The sequence below is a fragment of the Capra hircus genome, chromosome 4 (genome assembly GCF_001704415.2).
Source record: "Capra hircus breed San Clemente chromosome 4, ASM170441v1, whole genome shotgun sequence".
NCBI classification, from domain to species: domain Eukaryota; kingdom Metazoa; phylum Chordata; class Mammalia; order Artiodactyla; family Bovidae; genus Capra; species Capra hircus.
In genome coordinates this window covers 29,469,156-29,484,461 of record NC_030811.1, presented here as the reverse complement: position 1 = coordinate 29,484,461, position 15,306 = coordinate 29,469,156, and the positions used below count along the sequence as shown (strand labels likewise).

The 15,306-nt window shown below is 37.2% G+C and overlaps 1 protein-coding gene across 1 annotated transcript in view; it reads right to left on the bottom strand.

Annotated features, from left to right (window-relative positions):
- Positions 376 to 15,306, bottom strand: part of GRM8 (glutamate metabotropic receptor 8) — an 880,134-nt gene continuing 865,203 nt past the window's right edge. The window contains exons 10-11 of the mRNA XM_018046971.1: positions 7,664 to 7,910; positions 376 to 971 (exon numbers count right to left, since the gene is read on the bottom strand). Coding sequence (XP_017902460.1) covers positions 922 to 971; positions 7,664 to 7,910 — 297 coding nt within the window. The 3' untranslated portion in view covers positions 376 to 921. The remainder of the gene's footprint in view (positions 972 to 7,663; positions 7,911 to 15,306) is intronic.

Sequence of the window (15,306 nt, the reverse complement as noted above, 5' to 3'; positions counted from 1 at the left end):
TATGCTTTTAGATGAAGACTTTCAGATTATATTCTCACAAGTCACATTTAATGTTTAACTCATCATTTGTTAATTATGATATCTGAAGCAATTGACCTCAAACTACTACTTGATTCTTCAGGAAAGAGGCAATTACTATGAAAAACTACCACATAAATCTTGAAATAGTCACAAAGTCTTACACAAATAATTCTTTTTGATATAGAAATAAAAAACAATCTTCTTCACATACAAGGACATGTACAAAAACACATTCCTCGAGGAAATAGTATTTTCTTGGCACATCAGGGCTTTTACAGCAGGAGTTAAATAACGGCAGAAGTGCCAACTGGAAAGAGTTTTCCCTGGCTTTAAAACTGGAACAAAACAACTCTCAACATTTGCAAAACATTCCTTTATTATTAGAAATAAATTATTTGTATAAAAAATTGCATGCGTCAACCATTGCATTTATTTTTAGCACAACCCAGGGCTTCAATCCGGTCAGCCATTACAAGAAACAGACTCATTGTCTTATACAAGTTGAACAATGTGGGACAGGAACGGGAGTTCTCACAATCACAGAAAAATACTTACAAGAATAACATCAGACAAGGTTTATTTCATATTTCAACAGCATTTGTTTTTGTTTTTGTTTTTTTCACAAGCTAACATTAGTTTCCTTTTGTGATTTTTTTTTAACTGCTCATGAATAAGCAATACTTTAGCTTGACACTCATTGGTTGTATTGTATAAAACGGGTTTCTTCACTCCCTATTATTAATACTTTTGGCTTGTGGCTACTTTTTGTTCCTTACAAGATTGACTATTGATTTGATTGATTGTAGTCTACAGAGATCTCCAGGAGTGAGTGTTGGTGGTGTCACGTTCATTGTTTAAGATCGCATACCACATTTCTTCATATTGTATCGTTTCCCTGTTTCAGATTGAATGATTGCTGTAGCTGATATATGTCGTCTTGGTGGAGGAAGCTGTTAAGACAAATTAAGACAAATTATAGTACAGGATAATACATCAGTTTGTTAAAATGATCTTAAAATTCAAATCTTAAAGTGACTTTTCATGATAGTGGTCTTTACAACATGTTATTTTAAACCACGTGGTAGGAATTCAACAGCTGTAGAAATAAAAAGCAGAATTTTTGATCTGTGAAACCACTGGTTTCATTTATAATATATACATTTAGCAGAAAACTAAAAGTATGAACACCTTGGTGTTTAATAAAGTTAGGTGAAATTCTATTTAATGTGTGTTTTGATTAACAGAGATTTACAGTATAAAAAAATGAAAGAACAGATCAATTCTGTATCCTGAAATATAAAAAAAGATTTTTTTTTTATAATCCACATTAAAGACATCGATTTTTTGAGCCTGCTTGATGACCAAAAAAGGGTCAGTCATTATAACTGGCTTCCATGGTAGCTCAGACGGTAAAGCGTCTGCCTACAATGCAGGAGACCTGGGTTCTGTCCCTGGGTTGGGAAGATCCCCTGGAGAAGGAAATGGCAACCCACTCCAGTATTCTTGCCTGGAAAATCCCATGGACTGAGGATCCTGGTAGGCTACAGTCCATGGTATTGCAAAGAGTCGGACACGACTGAGCGACTTCACTTCACTTCATTATAATTAGTCATGCTTTGAGAGTGAATGTATCTTTTATTTTAATATAATACTTTTAAACTCTAAAAGTGAGTGCACTAAAATGTATTGCCAACACATATTTATGGTCTGGTTTCATCAAAAGGATACAAATGGAGATGTTTAAAAAATAAAGACTTGAAGAAGCAAATGAATATTTAAGTTTTCTGGTACCAGCTTACTGTGAAATAAAACCCATTATTATAAGATTATTAAATAGGTATGAACAAGAAAATATTCTAAGTCAAATTGATATTTATACTTAAATTTCCAGAAATACAAGTCTAAATCCAGATAATTCATTTGTGTTTTTGAAAGCTGAATCTCTGTTCTGAAATCCAAATGTGATGTTCTATTTTTCAGTGGAATTCTGGAATGAATGAAAAAAAATAAGAAAAAATGCTAAACATATATGTTTCACTTTGTTGTTTAGTTGCTAAGTTGTGTCTGATTCTTTTGTGACCCCCATGGATTGTAGCCCACCATGCTTCTCTGTCCATGGGATTTCTCAGGCAAAAATACTGGCGTAGGTTTCCATTTCCTTTGCCAGGGGATCTTCCTAACTCAGGGATCAAACCCTCATCTCCTGAACTGGCAGGCAAATTCCTTACCATGGAGTCACCAGGGAAGCCTATGTATTTCACTACATAAATCCAATTCACAGTGAAACAGATTTTTTTTTTTTTTAGAGAATGATTTACTTTTGAACACTGAATAAGAAAATTGTAAAGTTTCTTCTCTGAAATAATGGGTGATTACACTCATTCCATTTTAGTGTACATGAACTCTGGTAATTGACCAGATAATTTTTATCAGAGACCGGCATTACCTAAAGACCACAATCAGTGAACTTAAAGCAAGTAGCCCAGGATGTGTTAATTGTAGATGTTTTTGCTATTTTTATTTCCTTGACTAATATGAGCTTCATGCTAAAAACAGGTGGGACATATCTGCATATCTTTCTATAGTGCTCACATTAGATTATTATTGACGTGCAATTGAAAGGAAGTAGATCTTAGACTTGGTTCTAAATTGCATCCTCTTCTCTACAAAATGAGTGCCAAAACATCACTAAACCAGGTTACAGGGCCTCAGTTTCATCACTGGTCCACAATCCATAACATTGGGTTTTTGTGAGGACAGAGGCAGGGGAGATTTGTGGGGGAACAGCAGCTTTCTTAGAGAATCAATATGGAATGCTTTCTTTCTATTTACTCTTCTAAAAGCTAGGGTGTCTGTTCCATTTGGTTTGGTGTAAAATGGGACAGTGATTCTTATGGTCTTTATTTCATTTTTTTTTTCATTCTTGTTTGCATAATGTTATCATATCCCTCTAAATATTTTCTAAGAAAATAAAATCTATACTTCAGCTATGTTTTTGAAAGACTTTCATATGGTCTTTGTTGATAAGATGAAGAAAAATTATGAGTTAAAAAAATGGCCCTGAAAGAAAAATACTCAACTTTTTGCCATATTCAGTATATTTAATAACTAAACATGTAAGAAATATTTATCAGATTTGAAGATAGGTAGAAAGAAAAATTACGGGGGTAACAGAAGAACAATAACCAAAAGACCTTGATGAAGATGATATTCAGATGTTATTCAAGGATCATTCCAACTTTAAGACTCTAAACCTCTTTAGAAATTCATGTTTTATTTTTTAGACTCTTAGAAGTGACCTCCAAAAAAAGATGGTAGAATTCTACTGAGAACTAAGACTATACTTTACAAAAGGAAAGTAATTGTAATTTTTTTAATTAGAAAAGGGATGCAAGGCTCTGAACACGTCTGAATTTTAAGTCTTATCTTTTCTATTATTCAGAGAACAATCTAGACTTTGTGGGCCATATCACTAGGGAAAATGATATTGCACACAATAAAGCAAGTCATGTGAATATTTTTTGCAAGTCAGTGCATATAAGGCTTCCCAAGTGGCAGTAGTGGTAAAGAACATGCCTGCCAGTGCAGGAGATGCAGGTTCCATCTCTGGATCTGGAAGATACCCTGGAGAAGGAAATGGCAACCCATTCCAGTATTCTTGCCTGGGAAATCTCATGAACAGAGGAGCCTTGCGGGCTACAGTTCATGGGGCTGTTAAATGTTGGACATGTCTGAAGTGACTTAGCACATAGGTACGCACACACGCTCTGCATATAAGGGCTATGTTAGGACTTCCTTGGGAGTCCAGTGGTTAAGACTCTGAGCTCCCAGTGCACCGTGCATGAGTTCCATCCCTGGTCAGGAAATGAAGTGCCACACAGGGATTTGGCAGCGCATGGCCCAAAAAAAAAAAAAAAAAAAAATTCTGTTTATAGCATTCTATAGCCTATTAAGTGTGTAATAATAGTGTGTCTAAAAACATGATGCACATGCCTTAACTAGACAAAAATATTGCTGAAAAATGCTAACCATCATCCAACAATGCAAGTTTCACACAAATGCTCAGTTTTTTGAGAAAAAAAAAAGAAAAAGATGCAGTATCTGGGAAACACAATCAAGTGAAGCTCAATAGAAGGAGGTATGTCTGCGGATTTTCATGGCAGCAGTGGTACCTTTGCCTTCATTCCAGAAGCCTTACAGAACACAAAGGATTCAGAGATATACATATGAGCTAATGTAATACTTCTGATGATGAATATGCTTTGTGAAAATCAGGTTTGAATTCAGCAACAATGAATTTCCTGTGCACACACACTGGGTTTATAAGCCAGAGAAAGCAGATCTACCTCCAACAGCAGCTGTTCTCATGAATTATGCATGAACAGAGCTTAAGGACTACCATGTTACAACATTTGTTAATTGGGTACCGTTGATAAAATTCATATATATCAACTTTGTTCCTAAGTCTCTTTTCAGGAGAAGTTTTATGAAACAACACTTGACCTTTTTACATGTGAAATGTAGTATTCTGCAAATTCAGTCATTAACATGGACTGGTTTGGTGTACCTTCCAGCTTCACATTCCTTTTATTTATTCTGTGTACCTTTAGAAGCTTTAAAAGCTTATATGTATGATCAGAATTTCAGGCATTAACAAGTCATCTTTAAGATGAAATGGCTTAAGTATGAGGAATTTGTAGAGACCTATCAATTTGAAGAAAAAATATTGCATGTATATCAAAAATACACAGCTAATTTGAAAAAAATTCCAACTATAGGACAGTATCCATAATTATCAAATCCTTCACATATTAAAAATAGAGATGCTCAAACTATAGTTTTTGAATTTTGTCTTCTCTTTTCTATGACCCCGAGGCCAATTTATATTTTCAAGACAGCAATGATACATCTACCTTTATATAGTGATTTATAGTTTACAAAACACTATCCTGTATGTCACTGTCATGTCATGGTAGTGAGGTTGATTTATCAAAAGTCTGATAGCAGAAAGTAAGAGAATGCAACAACATGGACACAGTCCCAGTGAATTAACCAGCCTGGGACTGATTGAGAATGGGCTCCCTCAGTTTTGCAAGGAGGTATTTCAAATCCAAGGAGGTACAATACTAGTTACAGGGAATTTAATGGCAAGAGTTTTTTCAGTTTTCAATTATACTTTCAAAGACATAAAATGTTCTTAAGAAGAAAAAAATTGCATTTAAGCTCTTCAAGTTTTTGAGAGTTTGTGATTTTGGAAGACTTTTGACTCCATTCAAACATGTGGCAGACGAGATAGGCATCCACAGGGTCCATGGTTGCTAGTCGTCTAAGTAAGCAAAGGTTAATAGTGGTTACAGGGCGTAGGATGGAAGAAGGATGTGTGGAGATTTCCTACACTCTTTTCTTGAATGTCTGAACTGTAATCACTTCATCTGAGCCTAATTTATTCAACCCAAACCACTCCTGTAAAAGATGAAAACTACACAGTACAGTTTAACCTTCTTTGAGGTCATAATTGACTTTATCTTGGTTCACCTTATCTTAGCTTTCTGTCACCTTTCAAAAGTGAGCATTCGACTCCTCCAGAATATTATTGGATTACCCACCAGAGAGGCTCCACTTTTGTAATCTTTCATTCTTATTTCAGAAGAAATAGGGAAATGTACTCATGCTATGAAATTTCCATTTCAGCGTCAATAGAAAATAATAGAAGGAAAACAAAATGTGTTAGACTTATTTTTATGACATGGGATTAGTCTTTATCAACACCAGAAACTTTCCCTTCAGGGAACCAATTTATGTTTTAAAGGGGTGGAAAATGTTGATTATTTTTTTTCCTTACTACCTTCCAGAGGTAAATCTAGGATAACTGATATTTACTTCACTGTATATTTGCTTGTTTCCATTTGCAACCATATTATATAAAGTTCTTTGGACTGCTGTTAAAAACCAAGTGCATCTGTAGACTCTGGTGAGTCATACTGAGAGATGCCAGTGTTCAAACTGTATCACTGGCCATCCTACAATAGGTATTAACTTCCTGCACTGATGCTTTCAAAGCACAGAAGCACATCAAATTCTGCCCTCAAGTCACAAGCATTCTACTCTGATAGAATGCCTTTAAGAGTGGTTTTAGTACACCCTCTGCTAAGTGCCCAAATAGCTCTACTATCAGTCAATTCCCTACCTATAATCAGAGGTGGTTTTAACAATCTGATACCAAACCAATCCTTATTGTATCTTCTCTTGTACTTTTTTAAGGGTTCACATTTGCAGAAGGGTGAATAGATATATGGATAAATTTGATATTCATCTTCCTAGAGGATCTGGCCAATCATTCCAAGAAGTCTGATAGTAATTGAAGTCAGTAAGTTTAATTAATACATGCTTATTTAGTAAGGATAATTCTGCATATAGGGCATTAGACAGTGTTGTAGATTAAGTTGTTATAATAATTGAATCAGCTAAAATCAACTTAATCATCCCTGTATTTAATGTCAAATGTACAGAGAATAGGAGATATAGCCTCCTGGAAGAATCTGAGAGAGAATGTGTGTGTGTGTGTGTGCGTGTTTATATATATATATATATATATATACACTCTCACTGTATTCAATTTTCTGGTATTTTGCAATACATACTTTCAATTTGCTCTTCTTCAATAGATAGCAAGATGGACTTGAATAGTTCAGTTAAACTCTACTGGATTAGTTTGGTAATAGCGTACTGTTATGTGCTTCTTCAGGGATGAATACAGAGAAGAGGAAGATAGGTGAGGAAAGGAAAAGTGGAGGGGTGGTTGCAAGAGTCCTATTTTCAGGGTCATGAGGCTTTCAGAGAAGAACTCTATCTGAATATATATGAAGAATTAGAGAGATCAATGAAAGCCAGAGAAGGGGATCACTTTGGGGAAACAAATATAAACTATGACTGAAGCTAACATGTTGGCTAAATAATTTTCTCCTTTCTCTAAATACCTAAATAGCATATTGTCTACTTGTGTAAGGGGCTTCCCTGATGGCTCAGTGGGTCAAGAATCTGCCTGGAAAGCAGGAGACACAGGTTTGATCCCTAGGTTGGGAAGATCCCCTGGAGGAGGGCATGGCAACCTGCTCCAGCATTCTTGCCTAGAGAATCCCATGGACAGAGGAGCCTGGCGGGCTACAGTCCATGGGGTCACAAAGAGTTGAACGTAACTGAAGCAACTCAGCACACACACATGCTATTTGTGTAAGATCTTTGGTAACATGGTCCATAAATACTAGTTAACTGCTAATTCTATGAAGAGCAACCCATATTGAACTAACAACAATTGGAGAATGAACACTAAAAGATAATTTTAAATGGAGCCTAGTTCCAAGCTTCAAGCTCTGTGATGCTTCACAAGAGAGACTTGAGCGTCACCCTTTGTGAAAGAGAATTTGTGTCTATGTTCATGCTCTGGAGAGGAGACACTTGCACTGAAATCCTTTGGTTCTAACCAAATGGTTCTAACTACTGTGATGGTCTCATGGTGTGTGGATAGCACCATGCCCTTGGAACCATGTTGTACAGTCCCCAAGACCAGTAGAAGAATGTTCAACGTACATCTATCAGGAAGTGCTCCCGCTCTTGACCATCGGAAAGTCTACAGATGACTTACTGTTGGTTTCAAGACTCTCACAGAGTTCGCTTTTCACCTCGCCATTTGGTCTGTCATTGCCTTTTTGGATCAGTTTGCTTTGCATGGTGGCAGCGGTCACCACAGCCTTGAAGCTCCTCTTGCGTTTTTGAACATTCTGCTCTGGATGAAAAATTATAATATAAACCTTGGGCATATACAGCATGCCTAGAGACACCGAAGCACTTAAACTCATGGAGACAGTGAGTGTTGTTGTCTGGATGTACATCTGAGGAAGGAAAAAAAAAAAAAGGAATCAATGTTGGTAAGCCTGATCTAAGATACAGCAAATAACACAACCATTTTCTGAAATTGTTTCAGTTTCTCTTCTAAAAGGTCCTTATTAAAATTACCTTTACTTATAGTCAAACATTCCTTTATCCCCACCCACACATGTGGATAAAGTTGTATTATTGATAAAGCCCAATTCCTTAAAACAGACCAAAAAACAAGTAGGCTGATGGAGCTTAATTTCCTGTTTAGATTGTAACTAACCATATATAAGGAAGGGAACAAAACTAGTCTAGCAAAAAATTAACACTTTATGTCACACAAACCTTCTTCAGGGGGGTATCCCAGGGTCAAACGTTATCCTTTAAACAATAAACTTAACCTAGAAGGTAAATTATATACAGTAGAAATAGAGTGGGAGTGAAATAGTCCATAACATCACTCTTTCACACCATTGCTTGAATAATGCTAGTGTTTGCATCTACACATAATGACTTAAGTCGAGCTTCCAAACCTGATAAATCACAAGCATGCCATAAGGGCTTGATTTTTTGAACAGCCTCTCCCACCCAGAGATAATTCTGAGGGGGTTCTAGATGACAGCATCAGATCCAAATATGCGTGGGTGCTTTTAGAAAATAATGAAAGACTTCCTCCTTCCAGGATTGAAATCTGCCCTTTGGGGATGGGTCCTGACATCTGCATTTTGAGAATTCTCCCTGTGTGTTCATTTTTTATCCTTATTTCACTGAAATTGACTGCTCTGGTGCTTACAAAGAGAAGGCCCTCTGGAAGATTTTTCTTCCTGCAATCTAGAGGTTAATGAGCTGAAAAAGTCAAGCATAAAATCATTGCTTTTGGCTTTTTCATTTTGTTATGAAAACAAACATGATAGTACTTTAATCTCTTCTCTTCCCCAGTATTATTGAGGTATAATCAAAAAATAGAAATTCTATATATTTAAGTATAGAACTTGATATTTTGCTGAACATATTATGAAATTATCTCAATCAAGTTAATTAATGTATCCATTACAGTTACCATTATTTCCATTCATTCTTTTTTTTTAATTTGGCTATATCAGATCTTAGTTGCAGCTCTGTGGCTCTTCACTGCAGTACATGGCTGTGGTTGCCAACAACATGTGGGATATTAGTTCCATAACCAGGGATCAAACCCATATCCCATGCATTGAAAGTCAGATTCTTAATCACTGGATCACGAGAGAAGATTCTTATTCATTCTTTTTATTTTATTTTACTTTTTGGTGAGAATGTTTAAGCAAATTTCTTAGCAAATTTCAAGTGTATGCAATTCAGTAATTTTACTATAGTCACATATTCATCTTGCATTACTGGAAGTTCATACGTTTTGAACGGTATCTCCTCAGTTCCCCTTCCCCCTGCCCTTGGTAACCACAGTTCTGCTCTCTGCTTCTATGAGTCTGCCTATTTAAAATATTTTTTAAATATTTAAAATATTTAGGCTACTTTAGAGCCAACTAATTGGAAAAGACCCTGATGCTGGCAAGACTGAGGGCAGGAGGAAAAGGGGGCAACAGAGGATGAGATGGTTGAATGCCATCATCGACTCAATGACATGAGTTTGAGCAAACATCAGGAGATAGTGAAAGAGAGAGAAGCCTGGTGTGCTGCAGTCCCTGGGGTCACCAAGAAGTGGACACAACTGAGTGACTGAACAACGATTTTAGGTTCCACATGTGAGTGAAATCATGTGGCATTTCTGGGTAATTTTCCCTTAGAATAATGTCCTCCAGGTTCATCCATGTTGCCACAAATGTCAAGATTTCCTTTTTTTTTTTTTTGAGAGTCAGTAATATTCTACCATATGAATATATCACATCTTTAAAAATAAAAACCTTTGATTTACTAACATTTTTCATTCCTTGAGCTCAAAAGATAATTTTTCCCAAATAAGTTAGAATATTGAGACTACAAGTAGCCATGTTTTAAGATTATGAAGAGATTCCTTGATCATTTACTTGATCTTCATTAATATCTGTTCACAAGTAATGATACCTATGAAAACATAAAGTTGTCAGATTGCATCTGGTAATCCCCAGGACCCATGCAAATTGTGTCCTTTTTAATAAAGGCTCAAAATACATATACCTTCAAGGATAAATACTTGAATCAACCTATGGCTGCCTTTTTCTAGGGGAGACTGTTTCTATTAACAGATGAAAAAGCCTTGAATAAGGCACTGTCCAGCCTGTGAAGAAAACTTTAGACACCACTAAAGAGGCTGTCCTTGTCAGATAAATCATATCCTGTGGATTACTGAGTTTAAGTTCAGTTTATCTACCACTAAAGCTTCTCTTTACTTAAAACCCTATCATGAGTGTGGGAACACTCATCAAATAGAGATATTTAGGATTGGCTTCTTTCAAAGTTCCCCTCCTAGGGAAGTCTTCCATGATAAATCTTATCTTAATTATATTGTCCTTATTTTACTTCTAAGCACGAATGCATTGAAAAATAAATACAGTGGAGCACTTGCTAATGTGTTACTATGTAATTATAGTCATTTATGTAAACTTTGCAATAATTCATATAAAACATACAAATAGACTATAAACTTCCTTAGGTTATATATCTCTAAAAATTACATAATAATTACTTAGATATCACTCATAATACAGAAATTACATAATAATTACACATTAATTATGTAATAATAAGAAATTACATAATAATTATATACATAATATAATCACATAATAATTACTTGAAAAAGGAAATGGCAAGCTACTCCAGTATTCTTGCCTAGAGAATCCCAAGGGCAGAGGAGCCTGACGGGCTACAGTCCATAGGGTCACAAAGAGTCAAGACATGACTTAGCAACTAAACAACAATAATTACTTAGATACCACTCATTATTTTCAAGTATATGAAGATCTTCAAGAATCCCTTGATTTAAACAAATAATATAAAATGTTTCCTATATATTCCACTCTGTGAAATGGACATTGAGATTGATGACGTTTTAAATGAGAAACACAAAATAATGAGATGTGAATCCAGATTATACAGGTTGCGCTATGCATGTGCATGTACATGCTAGGCCACTTCAGTCATGTCCTACTGCTTGTGACCCCATGGACTCTAGCCCACCAGGCTCCTCTGTAAGTGGGATTCGCAGGCAAGAATACTGGAGTGGGAGGCCTCAATACAGGCATCATGAAAACACATCCCTCAGCAAAGTGATAAATTAATACATGTCATGACCTCTTAGGCTCAGTTCAGTTCAGTCACTCGGTCATGTCCAACTCTTTGCAATACCATGGACTGCAGAATGCCAGGCTTCCCTCTCCATCACCAACTCCCGGAGCTTACTCAAACTCATGTCCATTGAGTCAGTGATGCCATCCAGCCATCTCATCCTCTGTCATTCTCTTCACCTCCTGCCTTAAATCTTGCCCATCATCAGGGTTTTTTCCAGTGAGTCAGTTCTCAGGTGGCCAAAGTACTGGAGCTTCAGCTTCAGCATCAGTCCTTCCAATGAATATTCAGGACTGATTTCCTTTAGAATTGATTGGTTTGATCTCCTTGCACTCCAAGGGACCCTCAAGAGTCTTCTCCAATACCACAGTTCAAAAGCATCAATTCTTTGGTGCTAAACTTCCTTTATAGTCCAACTTTCACATCCATACATGACCACTGGAAAAACCATTGCTTTGACTAGGCTACCTGCCAACAAGTGAAAACCCATATTACATTTGAGAGAACTACACAGTGGAAGTGAGAAATAGATTTAGGGGACTAGACTGATAGACAGAGTGCCTGATGAACTATGGACAGAGGTTCATGACATTGTACAGGAGACAGGAATCAAGACCATCCCCAAGAAAAAGAAAAGCAAAAAAGCATAATGGCTCTCTGAGGAGGCATTACAAATAGCTCTGAAAAGAAGGGAAGTGAAAAGCAAAGGAGAAAAGGAAAGATATACCCATATGAATGCAGAGTTTCCAAAGAATAGCAAGGAGAAATAAGAATGCTTCCTCAGTGATCAATGCAAAGAAATAGAGGAAAATAATAGAATGGGAAAGACTAGAGAGCTCTTCAAGAAAATTAGAGATACCAAGGGAACATTTCATACAAAGATGGTCTCAATAAAGGACAGAAATGGTAGCAACCTAACAGAAGCAGAAGATATTAAGAAGAGGTGGCAAGAATACACAGAAGAACTGTACAAAAAAGATCTTCACGACACAGATAATCACGATGGTGTGATCACTCACCTAGAGCCAGACATCCTGGAATGTGAAGTCAAATGGGCCTTAGGAAGCATCACTACAAACAAAGCTAGTGGAGGTGATGGAATTCCAGTTGAGCTCTTTCAAATCCTGAAAGATGATGCTGTGAAAGTGCTGCACTCAATATGCCAGCAAATTTGGAGAACTCAGCAGTGGCCACAGGACTGGAAAAGATCAGTTTTCATTCCAACCCCAAAGAAAGGCAATGCCAAAGAATACTCAAACTACAACACAATTGCACTCATCTCACATGCTAGTAAAGTAATGCTTAAAATTCTCCAAGCCAGGCTTCAGCAATATGTGAACCATGAACTTCCAGATGTTCAAGCTGATTTTAGAAAAGGCAGAGGGACCAGAGATCAAATTGCCAACATCCACTGGATAATGGAAAAAGCAAGAGAGTTCCAGAAACACATCTATTTCTGCTTTATTGACTATGCCAAAGCCTTTGACTGTGTGGATCACAATAAACTGTGGAAAATTCTTCAACAGATGGCAATACCAGACCACCTGACCTGCTTCTTGAGAAATCCGTATGCAAGTCAGGATGCAACAGTTAGAACAGAACATGGAACAGACTGGTTCCAAATAGGAAAAGGAGTATGTCAAGGCTGTATATTGTCACCCTGCTTATTTAACTTATATGCAGTGTATACCATGAGAAACGCTGGGCTGGAAGAAGCACAAGCTGGAATCAAGACTGCCAGGAGAAATATCAGTACCCTCAGATATGCAGATGACACCACCCTTATGGCAGAAAGTGAAAAAGAACTAAAGAGCCTCTTGATGAAAGTGAAAGAGGAGAGTTAAAAAGTTGGCTTAAAGCTCAACATTTAGAAAACTAAGATCATGGCATCTGGCCCCATCATTTCATGGGAAATAGATGGGGAAACAGTGGAAACAGTGTCAGACTTTATTTTGGGGGGCTCCAAAATCACTGCAGATGGTGATTGCAGCCATGAAATTAAAAGGCGCTTACTCCTTGGAAGGAAAGCTATGACTAACCTAGACAGCATAGTAAAAAGCAGAGACATTACTTTGTCAACAAAGGTCCATCTAGTCAAGGCTGTGGTTTTTCCAGTGGTCATGTATGTATGTGAGAGCTGGACTCTAAAGAAAGCTGAGCACTGAAGAATTGATGCTTTTGAACTGTGGTGTTGGAGAAGACTCTTGAGAGTCCCTTGGACTGCAAGGAGATCCAACCAGTCCATCATAAAGGAAATCAGTCTTGAATATTCATTGGAAGGACTGATGCTGAAGCTGAAACTCCAGTACTTTGGCCACCTGATGCAAAGAACTGACTCACTGGAAAAGACCCTAATGCTGGGATAGATTGGAGGCAGGAGGAGAAGGGGACGGCAGAGGATGAGATGGTTGGATGGCATCACCAACTTGATGGACATGGGTTTGGGTAGACTCTGGGAGTTGGTGATGGACAGGGAGGCCTGGTGTGCTGCGGTTCATGGGGTTGCAAAGAGTCAGACAGGACTGAGTGACTGAACTAAACTAAAAAGGATCTATTACAATTAAGAAAGTGAAAGTGAAGTCGCTCAGTTGTGTCCGACTCTTTGCAACCCCATGGACTTTAGCCTATCAGGCTCCTCCATCCATGGGATTTTCCAGGCAAGAGTGCTGGAGTGGATTGCCATTTCCTTCTCCAGGGGATCTTCCTGACCCAGGAATCAAACCCAGGTCTCCCACATTGCAGGCAGACGCTTTACCATCTGAGCCACCAGGGAAGCCCACTATAATTAAGAAGGTCCTGTTAAAATGTGACAATGTGCCTTTAAACCACATAAACCTCCCTAAGATATGCCGCCCACTTTTAGGCAACTTATGAATACTCATAAGCTTCTCTTGCATTGGTTAATCCCCTTTGGACTCCTACTTATTCTCCTGCTAGTATAGCTTCAGAAAGGATAAGCAGAAAATGGGCTGCACAGAAAGGATATAAAGAAAAAATAGAGCCAAATGCAAATTACAGATATAAATATTTCAAAGTCTCTCAAATAGGTAAACTATCAATTTGATCCAAATCAGACCCAGCCAAGTCAATATAACTTAAAAAAGAAACAAAACCAAACATAAATACCTCCAGAGACGAAACAGCCATGAAACGATAGAAACATCTGCATTTATTATGCTCCTGCTCAGTTGCTAAGTTGCGTTCAACTTTTCTGGGACCCCATGGACTGCAGTCTGCGAGCCTCCTCTGTGCATGGTATTTTCCAGGCAAGAATATTGGAGTGGGTTGCTATTTCCTCCTCCAGAGGATCTTTTCTCCCCAGGGATCAAACCTGTGTCTCCTACATTGGCTGGTGGGTTTATTACCACTAAGCTACCAGGGAAGCCCATTACATTGATTACTAGGATTCTTTTTATAAGTCTTATTCTGCTGGTCTTTTAAAAACATATAATACTAGACCAAACAATTCATAAACACCTTTCTAGTTTGAAAGTTTTATAAATTATATCTGCTACCATAAATATACATGATAAATTTCTTCCCCTTTTCAGAATAATTTCTGTAATATATAGTATTTTATTTTGCTAAATATTAAGCATGAAGTAGATTCTGAAAAGCTGGTTTCCACATAAATGCATTACTGTAGTCTGTCCTTTCAGCAAACCAACTCAATAGAAGATGTAATAAACATAGAATTAGGCCAAATAGTACTATGCTTAGTGTTTCAAGCTCTCTTTCAGTCATTATGCTTGCAAACTATGCCATAATGCTGACCTTACTTATGTGCTCTCTTATAACAGCTTATGAAAATTTTAATGTGAGTTCTGAATGTAGAGTTCCAAAGAATAGCAAGAAGAGATAAGAAAGCCTTCCTTAGCGATCAATGAAAAGAAATAGAGGAAAACAACAGAATGGGAATGACTAGAGAGCTCTTCAAGAAAATTAGAGATACCAAGGGAACATTTCATGCAAGGATGGGCTCGATAAAGGAAAGAAATGGTATGGACCTAAGAGAAGCAGAAGATATTAAGAAGAGGTGGCAAGAATACACAGAAGAGTACAAAAAAGATCTTCACGACACAGATAATCACGATGGTGTGATCACTCACCTAGAGCCAGACATCCTGGAATGTGAAGTCAAATGGGCCTTAG